Source organism: Cuculus canorus, chromosome 3, assembly GCF_017976375.1.
Source record: "Cuculus canorus isolate bCucCan1 chromosome 3, bCucCan1.pri, whole genome shotgun sequence".
Taxonomy (NCBI): domain Eukaryota; kingdom Metazoa; phylum Chordata; class Aves; order Cuculiformes; family Cuculidae; genus Cuculus; species Cuculus canorus.
The window spans coordinates 88,775,978-88,796,317 of record NC_071403.1 but is presented as its reverse complement, the minus strand read 5'-3'; the positions used below and the strand labels follow the sequence as shown (position 1 = coordinate 88,796,317).

Here is a 20,340-nt window from a genome sequence, read left to right as displayed (position 1 = left end):
TCACAGCTGGGGCAGTAATGGCCAAAGACTCCAAGTTGTTTGTGAGCTTTACGTTAATTTACGGCAGAGACCTCCAGAGGTAATCTGATCCAAGTCTCTCTCACAGCAAAGCTAACTTAGTGCTTTGGTTATATCTATAATACTATGATGGCTCATAAGAAAAAAAATCAGGCCACTCAGCTATTTGGTACTCATGTCCTTACAGCTCAGAGTTCACAACTTCCAGGAGTGCTGACTGCTTCCATGCAGCACCGTATTTGTCCTCATCTCTCCTGGCAACACCACAGCACACGTTTTAACTGCAAGTTATTGCCAGCATTCAGGGTAACAGGTCTGAGAGTGTAACAACAAGCTCTGGCACACTCTCAACTGCTCCTTGTAATCTCTCCAGTAATACATCACACCTTGGAGTTTTCAACAGTGCCAAGTATTTGGCAAACTTACACTCTTTATAACGCAAAAGAGAACACTGACCTCACAATCTGTATAACTGCATTGTAACAAAGTTTTTGCATACAATTATTCTCAGAGACTGCAGTCACCAACTTTAATCTGACATTCACAAACCTTCTTTGAATACATACTCCATTTTTGCCCCGTTAGAACTAACTCCCATCTCTCACAGGTGGGATATAAGGATCTTACAGGGATATAAGAAAGACTTATTTCTGTATACACCCACCTATACACTTGTCTTGCATTTTTGGACTATATTATTTTCCTGTGTATTTCAGCGTTAGTGCAGCATGTTGCTAACAGAGTCAAAATGCTCATTCTCCCTAGCAGTAGTAACAAGTGAGATGCATTCATCAACATTTTAAAACAATAGGTTACAGTTGTTGAAGGTCATGCTTTCTAATGCATTTTCACTCCAGGTGGTTCTCTTTTCAGTTACATGAAAAAACAGCTGTAATTCTTTTTAGGCTAACAGTTCTGACTTTCAGAAACTCAGCTGCACCCATGGGAAGAGTATTTTTAATACCTTGCATAGAGAAAAATCTTTCAAACCTATTTATAATTCTAATTTAATGGAAAGAAATAGCTTTTAAACTGACTTTAAAAGGGTATATTTAGAAGTAGAGTAGAACTTTATCTCTAGTCACTTCTTTTTCACTGAAATAATAAAACTTACTGTAATGACATCTGCCTTGGAGAGCAATACCTCTTTGTATGGAGATTAACACCAGATTGCTCAATATCTGAATAACTTCTGGATAAAGAGGAAACACATCATGTGCGTGTAACCACAATCTGCATGCCATTTATATTTATGCCATTTATAACATTTATAAATGTGATAACATTTTCATTAAAAGAGAAAGGATGTGCACACATCAGAAATTGGCTTTAATTTGTCTGGACACAGATTTTTTTCTAAAGTTAATTACTATTATTAATTTGAAACTCTTACCTTTCTAATTTTTCAATCTACCCATTAGACCCTGACTAAGTTCTAACTACTCATGAACTAACAGGCTTGATGAGTTATAGTTCTGCAATTACTTCTTACCATGCAATATACTTGCTAAAGACCACATCTCTAATTGGAATAAAAGCAATAAAAGACTGCTCATATAGTCAGCAATTCCTGAGCAGTTACAGACATCCAGCCAAGTCAAGATTTCATACCATTTAAACTCTTTTGATGAAATGCTTTGAGATTATTATTATAATATTAATTTTCATATTGTCAGTAAGAAGCGAAGAACCTTCTCAATCCCTCTATACACAAAAAGTCTCGTGGAAAGACTCAACAGAGTAAGAGGGCGCATGGTTACAGAAAAATAACTCTACACTTACTTCGGCTCTCTTCAGCATCTCCCATTTATTAAGTATTTTCATGGCAAAAACTTTATCTGCATTCTTCAGTTTTACTACTGCAACCTGGAAAAGATAAACAGAAGATAAATAAAATATAACATGAAAACACATACTATTTGCTGTTTTGGTGTTTTTTTCTTCAGTCTTCTGGACACTTTACTATCCACAGAATATCATACCATCACTATCAAGAAAGTAGTAACTTCACAACAGTACAAGACATCTATTCTGTGAAAGTTCCAAGTCCATTTTAGCTTTCATTACATATAACATTTTCATTACATATTGTTTTTTTCTAGGTGACTGTTGATGAACAGTGGTAATTCTCACCATCACACTTCTTGCTCTATCATGCCATCACAAGGCTATCACTGGCTGTATGCTTCTATGTTCCTTGACCTCAGTCCCATGCAATAATTTAAATTACAGAATCACCAAGGAAAGACAACAATGTAGTAGTTTCTTAAAAACAAAATAAATAATATATTTTAGGTTTTAGACACAAATTAGACTGTAGGTTTGCTATTAAACAACTTCCACTCTCAATTCAAATAATGGACTTTACTTTCTTCAGAGATGTAGTAAAGTATTATTTCATATTTTTCCGTGTGAAGTTCAATGAGCACTTTATCATGCCTGTTGCCAGTGGCAGGGAAATGGTGAAATCCACACTTTCTAGAGAAAGCAAAACACAAGCCCACCTTCCTATCATTGCTTCTGAAACATGAGATGCCATAGGCCTATCCAACAATAAATTAACAAAAACAACTGATACAGTCCTTCCCTGAGAATATGAGTTTTGTTAAGCTAACATGGAATATTTTTAGGAAAGAGGGCTGGAAGTAGTTTACATAAACATATTTTCACAGTTCTGGGCTTTCCAGGATATGGAAAGCTCAATATCTAACCCACAATGGCCATGAATCTGCCACAGAACTACAGATCCTGATCAGAACTAGATCAGACTCCTGTACTACCATCCCACCTACAGGAAAGTTCTGCAATCAGTATAGTTTAACTACCATTCTCCAACTAACCCATTCTGCCTCTTCCTTTTCAAGTAAATCTTAAGGCTTAAGCAGGTAAGAGTTTATTGCTATGTGCATCTGGTTACAAATCAACATGCTATCACACAGATTAAAATCACCTTCATCCGGCAGGCCAGTGACAAAAAAATACTAAGGTTGAATCACACGTTCCTTCTATGTCTTTCATAGTCAGTAAACCACCTATGTGTGGAGACAGTGATAACATAAAAGAAAATAACAGATCAGGCAGTTTGACAAAAGTGTCATGCAAACCTCTTTCAACCATCTTCCAATGTGTTAGCAGCAGGTTTACAGACACTGGAAAAGCACAGGCTGAAGGACTGCAATACTCAGATGTCTAAACTAAAGCTATACGTCTAAACTATGTGTATGTCTTGCTTAGCTATAGATTCACAGATAAAGCAGCTGTCAATTCCCACATGTGAACCAATGCATTATCAGCCCCGATTTCAGCCCTGCTGCGTTCCAGGGTTGCACAGAGGTGCGAGTTGCAGGGAGATACAAAAAGGAGAGAAGACAGAAAGGTACTACATTTACTTGTTTAAACTAGCTTATGAAATGGAATTTTTAAAGGTTACTTTATGTATGACAAATAAGGCTCAAGTCCACACTTACAGATACCTCAAGATACTTTCAGATTTGAAACATGAAAATAAGATTGTTGCTTTAAACTGTAATCTAATTTTAATTCATAAAGGATGTCTGCTCTCTTGCTCATAATAAGTCGTACCTGCATCAACTTCTAACAAGAAATACCAGGACAAGAGACCTTAACACTGACACTAGCCAGTGTTCAAACTGTATCCTACCTTGGATGACAGGGAGCCCTTTTGCAATGATGCAGTCTCTGGTATGAAGCTACAATGTAATTCTGTCCTGAAGACCTTTAAGGATTTTAGGACTGTCACAGGAAAAAAAAATAAAAATTGTCCCAGAATTGACTTAGACTGCTGCTGCCCAGCACGAAAAATGAGTTTTTCCTCACCATTAACCATTGTAGTACAGGCAGACAGAGGCATAAGATAATATATGTATTTCAAGTCCAACTTCTTGCCTGTAGCTTGCTCACTGTCTTATTCTGCAAAAGACTTATTGAAACACATAGGCTGACTGCACATCTACCTAAATTTAAAGTCTCCTACACAGCATTCACATGGACACAACCAAAAGAGCTACAGCACTGCCTCTGGTTAAAAGCTGGAACATAGGCCTTCAGTGAAAAAAGATCAAGGGCTTCATTGCTTCTGTAGATGTGTAATAGTATTGAAGAGTGATTAAAGAACAAAAATAACCTCATGTTTACCAGCTGTGTTTACAATCAGTCAGAAAGCCATTAATGTTATTCCATATCAATAACCATCACACACCGAGACACACAAAACATCACCATTTTTGTGCGATCACAGCATGTTTTTGGGGGTGTCTCAGTCTTTTATGAAAGTAAATTCTAAAATTAACTTCAGGACAGTTAAAGAAAAGCCTTACAATTCAGCAATGAGCAATGTGATACAGTTTAATTGCAACAAAAAATTCTGAAAGATGATTACAGATCCAGGCAGTGTTTACATACACATACAGAGCCCCAAATACACACAGTGCTGTTTCGATTGTCTGCTTTCTGCAATGAAGCTGTCAAGACAGAAGAAAGAGCAATTGTTCCTGTCTAGTTTTCCTGAAGTGTCTTGCTACTAGAATTTCTTAAAATTGAAGAGGTTGGGGTTTTTTAAAATTTATATTTTCCTGTGAGCAGCCCAACAATGATTGGTATGTGCTGATGTAAACATCTTGCTTTAGTCAGATCGGGTTTTTTCTCATGCCTCTAACAGTTTTCCATATTTCCCACAAACAGCACTACAGTCTGGCATCCTGTCAGACATCTTCTGTCTCAAACTTGGCTATTTGTCTCTATGGTACATGTCTGCACATTTCCTTTACTTAAAAAGCAACAGCCTTATACAGACAAAAGTTAAAATAGAAGCTATTTAAATTGAAATAACAACAACAACAACTCAGTACTGCATTCACAGAATCACAAGGTTGGAAAGGACCCATTGGATCATCGAGTCCAACCATTCCTAACACTCCCTAAACCATGTCCCCAAGCACTTCATCCACTCGTTCCTTAAAAAGGATTGAGTTCCCCTCCAGGGAAGGCGACTCAACCACCTCCCTGGGCAGCCTTTTCCAGAGCCCAATGACTCTTTCTGTGAAGAATTTTTTTCTGATATCCAACCTGAACCTCCCCTGGTGGAACTTCAGGCCATTCCCTCTTGTCCTGTCCCCTGTGTCACTTGGGAGAAGAGGCCAGCTCCCTCCTCTCCACAACCTCCTTTCAGGTAGTTGTAGAGAGTAATAAGGTCTCCCCTCAGCCTCCTCTTCTCCAGGCTAAACAACCCCAGCTCTCTCAGACACTCCTCATCCGACTTCACCACCCCCTCACCAGCTTCGTTGCTCTTCTCTGGACATGCTCCAGAACCTCAACATCCTTCTTGTGGTGACGGGCCCAGAACTGAACACAGTATTCGAGGTGCAGTCTCACCAGTGCCGAGTACAGAGGGAGAATAACCTCCCTGAACCTGCTGGTGACCCCATTTCTGATACAAGCCAAGATTCCATTGGCCTTCTTAGCCACCTGGGCACACTGCTGGCTCACGTTCAGTTGGCTGTCAACCAACACCCCCAGGTCCTTCTCTTCCGTGCAGCTCTCCAGCCATTCTTCCCCCAGTCTGTAGCGCTGCATAGGGTTGTTGTGCACCAAGTGCAGGACCCGGCATTTGGCCTTGTTAAACCTCATGCCATTGGTCTCGGCCCAGCGGTCCAGCCTGTTCAGATCCCTTTGCAGAGCCTCCCTACCCTCCAGCAGATCCACACTTCCTCCCAGCTTAGTGTCATCTGCAAACTTGCTGAGGGTGCACTCGATGCCTTCATCCAGGTCATTGATAAAGACATTGAACAGAGCTGGACCTAGTACTGAGCCCTGAGGAACTCCACTTGTGACTGGCCTCCAGCTGGAGTTAACTCCATTGACCACCACTCTCTGGACCCGGCCATCCAACCAGTTTTCAACCCAGGAGAGTGTACTCCTGTCCAGGCCAGAGGCTGACAGTTTCTGAAGCAGAATGCTGTGAGAAACTGTGTCAAAGGCTTTACTGAAGTCTAAGAAGACTACATCCATAGCCTTTCCCCCATCCAGTAGTCGAGTCATTTTGTCATAGAAGGTGATCAGGTTAGTTTGGCAAGATCTGCCTTTTGTAAACCCATGTTGACTGGGCCTGATCACCCGGTTCTCTTGCATGTGCTTCATGACAGCACTCAAGATTACCTGTTCCATGACTTTCCCCGGCACTGAGGTCAGACTGACAGGCCTGTAGTTCCCCGGATCCTCTCTGCAACCCTTCTTGTATATGGGCACAACATCAGCCAGCCTCCAGTCTAGTGGAACTTCCCCAGTCAGCCAGGACCGCTGGAAGATGATGGATAGGGGTTTGGAAAGGACACCCGCAGCTCCTTCAATACTCTTGGGTGGATCCCATCCGGCCCCATAGACTTGTGGGAGTTCAGCTGGGCAAGCAAGTCTCTAACCGCCTCCTCTTGGATCATGGGAGCCTCATTCTGCCCCTCTAACTCTTGGATTTGTAAACAGAAGGAACAACTTTCTTTGCTATTAAAGACTGAGGCGAAGAAGGCATTAAGTACCTCAGCCTTGTCCTTATCCCCTGTCACTGTTATTCCTTCTGCATCCAATAGAGACTGGATATTCTCCCTCGTCCTCCTTTTCCTGTTAATGTACTTGTAGAAAGACTTTTTGTTGTCTTTCACAGACTTAGCAAGTTTTATTTCTAGTTGGGCCTTGGACCTCCTGATTTTTTCCCTGCACGATCTCACTTCCTCCCTGTAGTCCACCCAAGATGCCTGTCCTTTCCTCCAAAGCACATAGAGCTGCTTATTATTATTGACACATCTTGAGATCTCCCTGCTCCACCAAGCTGGCTTTTCCCGCCGCCGGCTCCTTTTCCGGAACACAGGGATGGCTTGCTCTTGAGCTGCTAGGATTTCATTTTTCAAGAGCGCCCAACCCTCGTGGGCTCCCTTGCCCTGAAGGACTGTTTCCCACGGGACTTTGCTAATCAACCTTCTGAACAGGCCAAAGTCTGCCCTCTGGAAGTTTAATGTGACTGTTTTGCTAACCCCCTTCTTTATCCCACCTAGAACTGAAAACCCTATCTTCTCATGATCGCTTAGTCCCAGGCGTCCTCCAACCGTCAAATCCCCAACAAGACCTTCTCTATTCACAAACAGCAAGTCTAGGAAGGCACCCTCCCTTGTTGGTTCGCTAACCAGTTGTGCAAGGAAGTTGTCTTCCATGCACTCCAGGAACCTCCTAGACTGTTTCCTTTCTGCTGTATTGTACTCCCAGCAGACATCCGGAAAGTTAAAGTCTCCCACAAGGACAAGAGGCAGAGATTTAGAGACTGTCCCCAGCTGTTTACAGAAGAACTCCTCAGCTGCTTCTTCTTGGCTGGGTGGTCTGTAACAGACTCCTATCACAAAGTCCCCCTTCTTGTGGGCTCCTCTGATTTTAACCCATAGGCATTTGGTCCCATCCTCACCGTAATCCAGTTCAAGAGTATCAAAGCACTCTTTAACATAGAGGGCTACCCCGCCTCCTTTCCTACCCTTCCTGTCCCGCCTGAAGAGTTTATATCCCAACATAGCATTTCTTGTTTATCAAAAGTAGGCAGCCCTCCAGAAAGAGGAAGAGCAAATGTAACTGTTCATAACCGGATGCCAAAATTTAAGATTAATTAACCAGTTCTCAGATCAACAAAATTAATCTTCAAAATATCAACAGTGTAACATTATAATATTTGCTAGGATAAGCAAGCACTGAACCTTTTATTAAACAATAACAGCATTAACTGAAGACTTTGGCATTAGCTAGAACCTTCCATAAGCTATACATTCATACTGCTGAGAGACACCACTAACAGCTGTAGCCTAGTTGCTTCAACTTCCCTAGCAGTACTCTAACTCCTAAGTTTAAAGTCTTCTTATTTAGAGTTAAGTTTCTACAGCCATGCTGCCTGAAGCCAGCACGATGAAACACCTGATGACACATTATTAATTTTACCAGGATAACCATCCTCCTCCAAGCAAAACATCTGTGCTTTCTAAACTCTCTTACATAATACTTTAAGCAAGTAAATGTACACACACAGAGGGAAGGGGTATGTCATTAATTTGACAAAAACAAAGCATTCTTAGACTGGCAGCAAGCAGAGCAATGGGAAAAAGAAAACCAGGAACAATAAACTTACAACTTCCTTACAGTTAGAAGGAATAACTAACTACTTTTTGTCTACATGAAACTTGTAAAAACAGAAGGGGAAATATTTCTTGACTATGCAAACTGAAGAAATTGAGTAGTGTAAAAATCAAAATAAGAACAAGTCTGAGATTGTGCCAAAGAAAACTTGCACTAACTTTGTAGTCAACAGAATTTCAGAATTATGTTGATTCAGGAGGCAAAAATTACTCCTCCCAGTAACCTAGAGCAACCTTGGTCTCATATATAGTTTGCTGGAAAGAATTTTACATATACCCTGGCAAATTACTAAGTCCTACATTAATAACATACAAACCCAAAAATCTTCACTGAGAAAATTTTCAGTTTTTCTTTTACTAAAGATTTTAACAATTGAGTAAATTCATGGTATTTTTCTCAGATAAGGAATTAGAAAGAAACACTGTTCCTAAAGAGGAGAATTAATTACTTACAGGCTGTCCCCAGAAAAGGATGAGAAAGTTACTATTCATGGGATGATTCACCACAAAGAAGTTTCCTGATAAAGATGTACTTTTTTTTGTGTGTTTTATTTAGCTCCTGTGGAGTTTGATGCTGATTTATTACACAAAAATTACTTTTCTTAAAAACATAAGACAGGTTTCACATATGATACATGTGACAAGAAAGGACTCACCATTATTTTTCTTTTTACACCTTATACAACCTGTACATGAACTCAGCTGCAACTACTATGGCAGCACTGAGAAAAGCTGATGTTTTAATCAGAAGCATTTATGTCAAATGAAGAATGCAACATTCTCTTTGTGGCAAAAGTTCAGACTAACTATAAATTATCCAAGAGTAAATTCAGCCTTCAGTTTCATCTATAAAGAAGGCTTACTCCAGATGGAGCACATACAACCAAAAGTGATAAAGCAGCTAAATAAATGTATCTGCAAGAAGGCAGTGCATGTAGTAACATACACTAGAGTAAAAAACCCTGCTTCCTGCATAGTGACTACAGAAGACCACTCTTCCATAACCACAGCCTACAAAAGACTAATTTTCACACATGACGCAAATATGTCAGTGAATCTGAAACCATCTCTTCTCTGTCATATGCCACAGAGCCTCCAAAGATGCTCTCATACCAAACAGAAGTGAAAAACACCACCATTTCTAGTTCCAAAAGCAATGAAGACATTGTCAAAAGAATATTTTCATTATACTTTGGGTTACAGTTCACACGTATTTTCAGGCAGCATGGAACACCTCTTGCAGAAGCCTTACATACTCTCTCCATCCTTTGTATATATGGCTATCAAAAATTCAAGGCACTGATATATATTAGGTTGCTCTTTCTACATGCACAGTGTCCTACATGAAGAAAGCACATGAACTTAAGAAGAGGCAGGAAGCTAACGTTTGATCAAGTTCCTTCAACCTATATAATCTAACATGCCTAGCATAAAACCTAGTGATCAATAGTCTTGTTTGATGACTTCAAATAAGAGATAGCTTAAAAAGCAGCAAAGAAATTATATAGTTTTGTATAGCAGTAGGTGACAACTGCAAAATTAACATTTGCTAAACTCTTTAAAAGAAATACATGAAAAATATTCCTACACTCATTAAAAACAGGAAACGAAGTGACAGAGATAGAACGATTTCTCTGCGTTCTTAGAATGTCAATATCAATATTTGGCTATTTAAGTTACTGAAAAGTACTTTCCAGCTATTTAGTTATAAGGATGATTAGAAATGGCTAGATCAGTAACTCACCGGCCTCCATCTGCTGACTGGAAAGAATCACAGCCATGCAAATGATTTATCATCAGACACTTGAAACATGGTCTTTTAATCCATGTGAACTTGCCTTCTCTCAAAATTTAAAAGACTTTAAAAGAGCTGTCAAAGAATATATAAATCAAAATGTATTACATCAAACATCAGGTGGGCCTAAGATATCCATAATGACTCAATAATGTAAAAAATTATACACCACTATTAACTGTTTCTCCTCAGTGCTGCAGATCTGCAAGAGCATTATTTAAATGCTTCCTTCCACCTCCTTCACATACATACCTCCCCAAAGGCTCCTCGACCAATCACTTTCAGGATTTCAAAATCTTCTTTATGTAGTCGCATCTGTTTCACTTTAGATGTAAAAGGTTTGGCTGAAACAAAGGAAAATCTCAATCACATAAAAAGAAAAAAAAAATACTAAAACCAAAAAAACAAACAAGTTAACAGTAACATAAAATAGATGTAATCAGAGACCTGAAAATAACAGACTATTTTGCTTATGTACCTACATTCCCTAATGTAGTATAATGAAGCTTAAAGCTAGAAATAATGACCAGTAAGAACTAAGCCAAAACTGCTGTGACAAGAAGTATATGAAGTAAACTTACTTTAGATTTTTAAAAAAAATTTAAAGGGAAAAAAACATTCAAGCTCACTATATTTTTCTACAGCATTTCAAGTTCATAGACCCCCAGTGCATCTGTGCACTATGTTGTTAATAACAACTCTGGCTGCAAAAGTGAAGTATAATATAATGAGAATTTCACCTTGGACAACATTAATTTCTCTGCTAAACAGCAAAACAATACTATATTCAATAAGTAATTAAAACGCTGATGAATGGTAACTAAAAGAGCAACACTGGCCTAGATGATGTATCATGCAATATTTTTTGAGATCTCTTCTTCAAGACAAGGGACACCTAATTGTCAGTTCTTGGATTCTGGAAGCAAGAACACTTGTATTCAAGGCATTATTAACACACTCATTGGACAAAAAAAACCAACGTGTACATAAAGGTAAGCTTTATTCCCCTCTTCTTTTTTTCCCTCTTCTATAATATCTTTGAAACCGGTAAGCAATTAAGGTATTGTATTCCAGTCAAGTAACCTAATTGCAAGGAAACAGTATCAAGACTGTTCCTCTCTTTCAGCCCCATTTAGCACTACAACTAATCAGTCTGCTTGAGCAACACATGCTCTCATGCATGCAAAATATCCAAGTTAACTGTTAACTCTAATAAATATATATTAAATATGGTACATAAAAGTTGCCCTTAAAAAAATGTTGTACAGCCCAGTGTACACAGGGCTGGAACGGATATCAGGAAATGTTAAGCTCAATTTCTGGCTCAAAGGTAGTCTTTCTGAATGATCCTAAACAAGCAACTCCAGCTTCTTTGCCCACACCTCCACATCTATAAACAGGGATAGTATTTCAGTAACAGACAAGGCACTGACCATCACATACTTGGATTAAGAAAGAAACAAAAAAGCCCATCATAAAGAAGCGTTTTACATGGACTGCAAAAGCCTTTTTAGCTTACTTTTTCATGTCACAAGGACCCATCTATGTCTACTTCTGCCTACACAGAGACTGATGGAATTAGCATAGCTTTATTTGCAGCAAAGAGTTCTAACAGGCATTGTACTGCAGAACAATTTGTTCAGAATAATGTTTCCAAGTAGAAATGGGAATTGGTTTTCAAAAGCTCCAGAAGCAAATGGCCCCATATAACAACTAAATTATACCTAGACACACGTAAGAAACCCAATTTGGATTCTCCTAGAAGTTGGTATTTTGCCTTTCTAACTAATACTGATACAGATAATCCATCATTCAATTTAGAGTTTGATGTTAACACATATGCCTTCAAGGCAGTATATAATCCTTGTTGACACACCTACTGCCTACTATTCTGCAAAGCCCCTTTATAGACTGAGTCAAGACAGAAGCCACCTGTATTTTTAATACCTAAAAACCCCTCAAAACTTCTTCATCCTAGTCCTTAAGTTAGCATTGGAAAACACATCTGAGAAACAGCACTGGAAAAACACAGGGGCGTAAGCTTCTCCTGTTAAGCAATACAGACCACCTCTACTAACAGGTTCAAACTGGATGATCTTTCAAGGTCCCTTCCAACCCAAACCATTCTATGATTATGTTAGTGGTACAACACATGATATCTTTCAGAAACTGCGGAGGTTGTAAAGTCTGAACTTAGTCAATTTTTCTGAAACTCCTCAGATGCCAGGAATCAGATCTCTACCAGGAGTTACATCTGTTGTAACTACAGAAACATCAAGTTACGATAAAAAAAACCTCAGGGTTTAGATCCAAAGTGTGAGGATGCAGCCATACAACACAGATTTTCAATTTAGTGATACTTATACTTTAACTAGTGATTTTATTCAAAATATTTATTTATACAATTAAAATACAGGTTTAATATTACATTTAAAATAGTTTCAAAGTGTAATTTAAAAAGAAGTATATCACTCAAGTTCACAGAGATTCCCTAAACTTTCAATTAATTTTTTACACGTTAAAAGGTCTTACAATAGAAAAAAAATAAGTGACAACAAAATGGGCTGCCTTAACCGGGACAACCTCAGCTGTACTGTACAAAGTGATTTAATATCAATACTAATACTACTGACGAATACTACTGAACAAATTAAAATAAGTCATTAAAGCCCTTTAGCTTGAAAAAGAACTGATAGAAACCAAACATGTAGTTCTCAACTTCAACATTTTTTAACCATTATAGGCCTGGCTAGGATACAAAGCAAAATATCTTGTTAACAAGCAACAGAAGAGCTGTTTACACCAGAAAACTCTTCCTCGCTTAATATTGTAAGGAAAGGCCTGTCATTCTTTAATTCCTACATTTTTGAATCTTCCAGGGTTCACACAAGGACACTGGAAAAATAAACATCCTTGTAACTACTTCAGTAAAATACAGCTGACAAATATAGGCTTGGATTTGGCATAATGATTCATAGTATCACTGTTAGTGGAAAAGTTTGTAAACCCTTCCCTTTAATTTTTTTTATCACCTCTAGCAACAGACAAGTCAACATACAGCCAAGCAGTTTTATGAACAAAGATACAGTCCAAGAAAACAAAAGACAGGAAAGAAAATTGCCTTAGGATTGTGCTCCAAGTAGCTTGTTCCAAAAAAGGTCAGTTTGCTTTATCATCAATGCTGTTTGTCTGTTGTGCAAACATCTGCTGTTCTTGTAGCAACAGCAATCTTACATACAGAAACTCTGGCCTGGCAAAGGGCCTTAGAAAGCATATCTTCAGACAGCCATTTCATACATCCAGCTTCCCAGACTATGAGGTTAACAGGCAGTCTTTTTGCAACTAGTTTGGCATTGTCATAGGAGCTGTTATAAAGACAGCAAACTGTTAAGGTCAAGTTTTGAAAATGCAATGTGCTCAAAGCAGTCCCTGTACTGCAGCTCTGTTAAAACATACAGTATGCAGCCCTCATGTTTACATCCCCATCTCCCTAAACAGAATCACAACAGTTAACAGAAAACAACATCAACTTTTTCAGAAGGAGCTGTAGTTTCCTTGATCACTGACACCAGTGACGCACTGCCTTTGCAGCTTTTTTGAGAGCAAAAGATGGTATGGGCATTTCCTTCGGTACTTCATTCAAGCTACAGAAACACACAGAGGAATGACTGATTTTTTCCAGACATCCGTTTTCAAGGATGCCAGCCACGTGTCATACAGATGAGGGATAAGCATTTGCTGTGCCAAATCGAATTCTCCCTCCTCCAAATCAGTGGCAGATTGTCCGCTGACTCCTACTAGATTTTGAACTCAGCAGAAACCAAGGTTCATTTTATAAAACTTCCAGGTTTCCTCATACATTCTCTATGGTCATAAGCTCGGAATTAATACATAGAGCCTATTTAGGAGGCTACTCTGAAAACTATTCTGTGTTGATATCAAGCACCACAGAGGTAAACAACATACTGAAGTAGTAAGCTTAGCTGCTTTTTCAAATGATGTGAACCTGTCGTGACTAGTCCTTCAAGTTATTTAAGTCTCTGTGGGTCTTGCCCCACATTTTAGGTTCCAGCCATTCATTCCATTTATGATTATAATGCATCAAACAATAAAAAACAGTAAAAGGAGAATTCTACAAGCTTTTGAAACTTAGATTTTTTTCCAGTTGAAATCTTGACTAGAACTTCACCTGAAGTAACATGTTAAGCACATCGAAAAACAGTCAACAAGACCGCAGCTGCCAAGTCAGGCATAGAGAGGTGCATACATTCTACCCCTGGACCTGAAACTAAAGATTTAATTACAGCAGAAGAGAGTCAAAACAATGGGTTTTGAAGTAGTGATACTGAGCTTCAACATGCTGTTTATCAGGGCAGGGATGGAGGGAGGGGGGATGGGACACCAGTTGCTTGCATTTACAGCACATTTAATATCAAAGGGTTTAGTATTTAAACTCTTGGAGACAAAAGTCCGTCTCCTGAAGAGCTAACACAGGAAGGAGAGAAACATGATTGATAACACAGTTCAGTACTGTGAGTATACATGTGATACCAGACAACATCAAGACAATAAAACGTACTGGAAGCATTATTTGCAAGGTCAGGCTCAGGCTCCTGCCCTGCTCTCTCTCTCCTGTTTCTAGTTTCTGTCTGTCAAGCTTGGGAATTACTAGCCTTGAAATTCAGTTTTCAGAGCTAACCTGCTGGATGGGAAGGAGAAAAGCTGGCAGTAAGCTCCTGCCTCCTCCCTCACCAGGGTAGTTCCGGTTCCCTCACCAGGAAAGCTCTGCAGCAAAGCAGAGAGGCTGTAGGCATGGGCTGAAACTAAACACAATTGAGATGTTGGCTGTTACAGTGCTGCAGCAATCAAAAATGTATCCCCACAACTGATTCAAGTAGAAAACAAAGCAGAACAGAACAGTGTTTCAGAATTCCTCTTGGTTACTTACCCATGCCATGGTTGCTTTTTGGATCAACAGGCTCACTAACTGCTCAGTAAGATACCCATGTCTTATTTCCCAAAGGAATTACAAAACGTGCTTCCTTAGTGATCCAGGTATCACACAGCAAACCCAGCCTTCTGCCCATTGCATTATTCAATGTAAAATACCAGATCAAGTCAAAGATACAGAAATTAAAAGCTGTATGCACCAGAACTGTCAACAGCAATAACGGAAGTTCATTATGAAGGAAATAAATTGGAAAATAAAACAACCACTATGGGAAATTAGCTCCCTGCCATTTCAAGACAAAACTTCCTTTCCTTCACTACTTATAAATAATCATAAATACAGAGAGGTTTCCCATGCAAAAGTGAAAAAATACACAACCTGAGTGATTGTGGCTTAACTGAATACCAGAAGGCTCTTCAATATTTCCTAACATTCTCCTTGAAAAAAAAAAAAAAAAAAAAACCAAAACTTTAAAAAAGAACAAAGTAAAATAATCCATCAATAGCTTTGCTTTTATAGGCATTCTGCAGTTTTGAAATTTCTGCTAAATTCCCGGAAGAAATTTAACAAGTGTTTTTATTTTGGCTCAGTCCAAACCGAAGTATTTATTTTCCATTGGCTTCTATCAGCTGTGATTAAGAAATGTGTAAACAGCATTTCTGAGTTAAGACAGACCATAACTGGAGGTTTCAAAAAGCTCCAGAAAGAACGTTTGAAGGAATACTCCTCCCAAAATAAACTGTTTCTCAAAACAAAGAAGAAATAACTGACAATCAGCAAGGCAGAGATGCTTAAAGCCTAGTTTTATTGAGAGGAGACAATACCCACCAAAACAGAGCAAGAAAGCTTCGTTGCAGTTTCTGCCAACTATTTGGAGGAAATCAGGGGCAAAACACTGTAGTCCACCCTGACAGCAGCTAAGCCACAGAATATTAGTTACGGCAATGTAAAAAATATAAGGCACAAATAACCTTTTAAGTTTAGATTCAGTTTTCACTCCCTCAGAACATGTTTTTCCCCCGATGAACAGTTAAGTGCCAAATTTTTTAAGCACAAGTTAAGAACGTGGCATTTTCCAAGAATAAGAAGCACGTTCTCAAATTCCTGTTCTACAGTACAGACAGACATAATATTCTGGATCTTATTCATCTTGGGGGAAAAAAAGTAATGAATTCTTATCTGGGTCAAGTGGAGATCATCCAGCTATCTTCAGCTGCAGCTACCACAAAAGATTTTTCAGTGGGAACTTTAAAATCAGAGAGATAAATAAAATATCTTTCTCAAACATGACAGTTGTTCTGTTTTTTCCCGTCCCCAGACTCAGATGAAAAATAAACCCCACATTCATGAAACATTCACTGTGTATCTGGGCAATATTTCCATACCACATCAAGAGATGGCCATTATTTTTTCACATTATCATTCTTTCTTGTTAGAAGAATTTCAGTAAACCACCCTATGTTTAAATAACATTACACCAGCAGCAAAGTGAAATACTGAACTTTAATTCACCCTTCTGCGCATTGGAATTCTGATGCAATTCTTGAAGCACAGTCAGTAAAATCTTTACTACAGAACTCCTGTTCCACCTAGTAAAGAGGTTAAAAATGCTTAGGGACCAAATCAAGAGCAAATAGAAACAATGTTTTGTGATATTTAGAAAAACTGAAAGGCTAACAAAGGAGAAGGAGAAAGGTGGTCTTATGCTTATAATGCAGAACACTGCTTAGACTCCATCCTTCATGCTCTCACAGAACCAGAGACCTGTCAATTAAAACACAATTCTGACACTCAAGCTTAAACCTCACATTCCTCAGCATTTGAAAGTAACTCAATATGCTGGTTTTGGACTGCTAAAAAAAATGCTAGATCTTTAAGCCATAAATAAAGTCAGTCAGATCTGTTTAGAATGTTCCAAAAATCAAAACAAACTAGCCATCAAAAATGAATACTTTACGTAAAATTCTTAGTCCCCTTACTCATTACTATAAAATAGATCTATCACCATGTAATCTGATTAGGCTCTTGAAAAATCGTATCTCACTGTCTGTGAAAGATCGTGTTGTGGAATATCAGAGGAAAAGAAATAATAGTCTACAATAAACATGCACCTATACAGCAACTTTCAAGAAGCGAGGGGAAGGAGGAAAAAGAAATACAAGGGAAAAAGAATGACTGCCTGTTAAGCAACAGCTCTCCACTCTAAAGAACAAGTATTTTGCAACCACAATAGAAATCTGCAATATGTACTCTTGCAACATAGTGGTGGCACCATTAATTCTATCATTTATTTTGTTCTGCATTTACGGTACAGCTTTGCCACACACCTGATGTTTTTTGCTCAGTTTTCTCCACATCTGTACATCATCTGCTTTTCATGTCTCTCTCTACCTTCAGGCCCCCATCCCATTGCCCTGCTGGTCACAGATGCCACCACCTGAGTAAAGTTCTGCTAGTTCTCTATTTTCTCACTTTTCCTTTTAAACTCTGGTCTAACCAACTGGAATTTCTCTTCCGAAGTCCCAGTTTCAGTGATGCTCTGTCACTAGTCACCAACCTTTCTCATACGTATTTTCTTTCTCCTCTTATCACCACCAGTCTTGGGTGCCTTTGCTTTTCATTCAGGTGTGACTAATGAAATGGTGATTTATAAATGGAGGAATCTCAACTATAATGTGTTAAAAAACATGATTAACAACTAAGATAACAATAACCATCCCTTACTTTCTTGTCACCCAGAGTTGTTGAGATTGACCACTCAAATATGGCCACAATGACTTGGTGGGATTGATCTCATCCCCCCTGGATATGCAGCGAGGTTCCAGGAATGAAGTGTGCTTGTCACTTCATGGAAAAATATGAATATGAGGACAATTCTGTGTGTATAAAGTTCTCTGAAATCCCTGTTCAGCAGAAGCACTCTGAGGACAAATCCCGAGTCTTTTCCAGCACTGAATAAAGTGTACCTGCCTTAATGGTTAAATTAAACTATTAAATGTAAGTTTCTTTATTTCACTAACAAACAAGGACTTGAGCTACAAAACATCAGCCTGCCTTTCTTTCACTTCAGAACCATAATTAAAAGGAAAGACTGTTTTCACAGTCACCTACATCAAGGAAATACACTTAGGTCAGACACCTGCTTTTTTCCTGATACCAGGAGTTTCATTACATCTTATGTGAGGAAAAAACCCCAAAACTGTAGAAGTTCTGTAAAACTATGAGCATTTTTAATCTTTTTTCGTCAGTTAAAGGGTATGTTCTAAATATTCTGCAAAGGGTTTGTTGAGCAGACTCTCCACAAACTCTCCTCCTCTAAAATTACTCAGTTTTGTGGCCATATATTCTTAGCAAATTCTCACCCTTAGAACTCGTCAAAACACACACCTGTCTAGTCTTATGCAGCACATTTATCAAATATTTGAGTCCTGTTTCTCGCTCCTCCATCATGGTGCTTTTACCCCAAAATTCACTGCACATTATTGCAGACACCTCTCAGCAAGCTGCAAGAGCCTCAGAGCAGAAGGCCAGGAATGCAGCCAAGCTCAGCAGCCAAATTCTTCTTCAGGATGACAGAGGCAAGTGCCCACCATATAAACTGACATATCATGTAACAATATACCTTGTTTCCTCTTTAAAAGCATGGCATGAATCTGCTCATAAGCCTTTGCTATACAGTGGGTTTCACTGACACTTGTTTTTATCTGCTTGGCAACAGACCTCAAAAGTCCCTGTCAGGACTGGAGAACCTTGGTAGTGAATATCACCCAGATGCACACAATTATGCTCCTAACTCTGCCTTTATGGACAAGATTTGAAATGAAAGATGTTCAGTTCTGCATTCCTAATCTATACCTGACATCAAACTGATGTTCAAAAAGGCAGCAAGTGAAATTAACAGTCTTCCTGTAAATGATGCATTATTTCAGTTTCAAATTATAAACTAATTAAAGAGAAGAATTAGTATCAATACAAACTGTTCTTAAATCTTCAAATTCAATACACTTTTTTCAAAGTTTTGTACGCTCTTTTACCCAAATGCAGTCAGGAGAGATCGTCTTGTATGCATCTGATGCATGGGAGAAGAACAGCTTAGCAAGCTGTGATAATAAATGCATAAAATATTCACTGAGTTTGGAAAATTCTTTGAATGCTTTTACGCAACTTTTGTCTCAAAAGTTTTGCTTGCTACCAACTTGAAAGGAAAAGTCATGATAAGACATAGCATACACAAGAAAGTTTGAGACAAGTAATGGGATAATAAGGAAGTTGGACAACTTATCAGAAGAGCACAGAACACAAATTCATTGTGTAAAAGTGAAGTATGAATTCACTTCCTTATATACAAATGCAGCAGTTTTCAGGAGAAAGAATACTTGGTTTACTCAAAGCAATCACACTTCAGAAGTAGGTAACATACACCAAATTTTAGTTAGTGGTTTTAATTTTTAAATATCATCAATCTATATGCTTCATATAAATATTCAAATTGACAATGCACTCTAATAAAAATGGATTCCAGTGACAGGTACTAAAACATCTTGAAAATACAAGTCATAATTAAGTCATAAGCAAAATTAGAAAATCACTACTTTTCACTCTGGAATTAGTTTACGGAAGGCTTGTTCTATGAAAAAAGTACCTGTACAGACATGAATCCATAGTTCACTTTTACAAATAAGACCTTGTTCCATGGAACTCAAAAAAGCAAGTTAAGTATCTCACCATAAAATGCAAGCAAACATAAACATTTCTTTTTATTATGGATAATTCATGTTCCACATTACATGATTAAATCAATTTTACTAATTACTTCATCTTCTTTCCCTTTTCAGCAGTTCTCAGTTCAAACAGCTTGTCATGACACCTCTTCTTCCTCCAGACTACAGTCTGTATTCTTGAGCAATGTACTGAACTTCTAATCTATATTGATACTTCTTTCCACTCAAATCTTTATTTATGATAAATGTGTAATACTCCACTGATTGTTTAAACATCCTCAGTTTATCTTAAAGTGCATTCAAAAAGCATCTACAATAAAAAACACACACCTAGAATATCTGAATTCAGTCCTGATATAGGAACTTCTGTAAGCAACGTAAGCAATAATCATTCAGAGGAAATAGGCTGCTTATCTAACTGCCCACATGGAAAAGACTCTCCCACGCAACAAGGTATTTTGGGATTACTTTCTTGTTATTTTTTCAAACAATGATGGCACATATATTAAAAATTTTGCATACAGTAGCAAGCAGAAGTCTGGTATTTACAGTAGCCATTGTGTACATTTTTAACAACTAGTTCATAAAAAGCAAACACACCAGAAGGGCAGAATACAGTCCTCATGAAGAACTGTAACAGAAAGGGTATTCAGAAACAGCTGGTTTTCATCCTTTAGA

General features: G+C 38.3%; 1 protein-coding gene across 9 annotated transcripts in view; it reads right to left on the bottom strand.

Annotated features, from left to right (window-relative positions):
* Positions 1-20,340, bottom strand: part of CDC42BPA (CDC42 binding protein kinase alpha) — a 199,690-nt gene that overhangs the window by 139,542 nt on the left and 39,808 nt on the right. For all 9 annotated transcript variants that reach the window (XM_054061341.1, XM_054061334.1, XM_054061336.1 and 6 more), the window contains exons 3-4: positions 10,243-10,334; positions 1,801-1,884 (exon numbers count right to left, since the gene is read on the bottom strand). In XM_054061341.1, the coding sequence (XP_053917316.1) occupies positions 1,801-1,884; positions 10,243-10,334 (176 nt within the window). The remainder of the gene's footprint in view (positions 1-1,800; positions 1,885-10,242; positions 10,335-20,340) is intronic.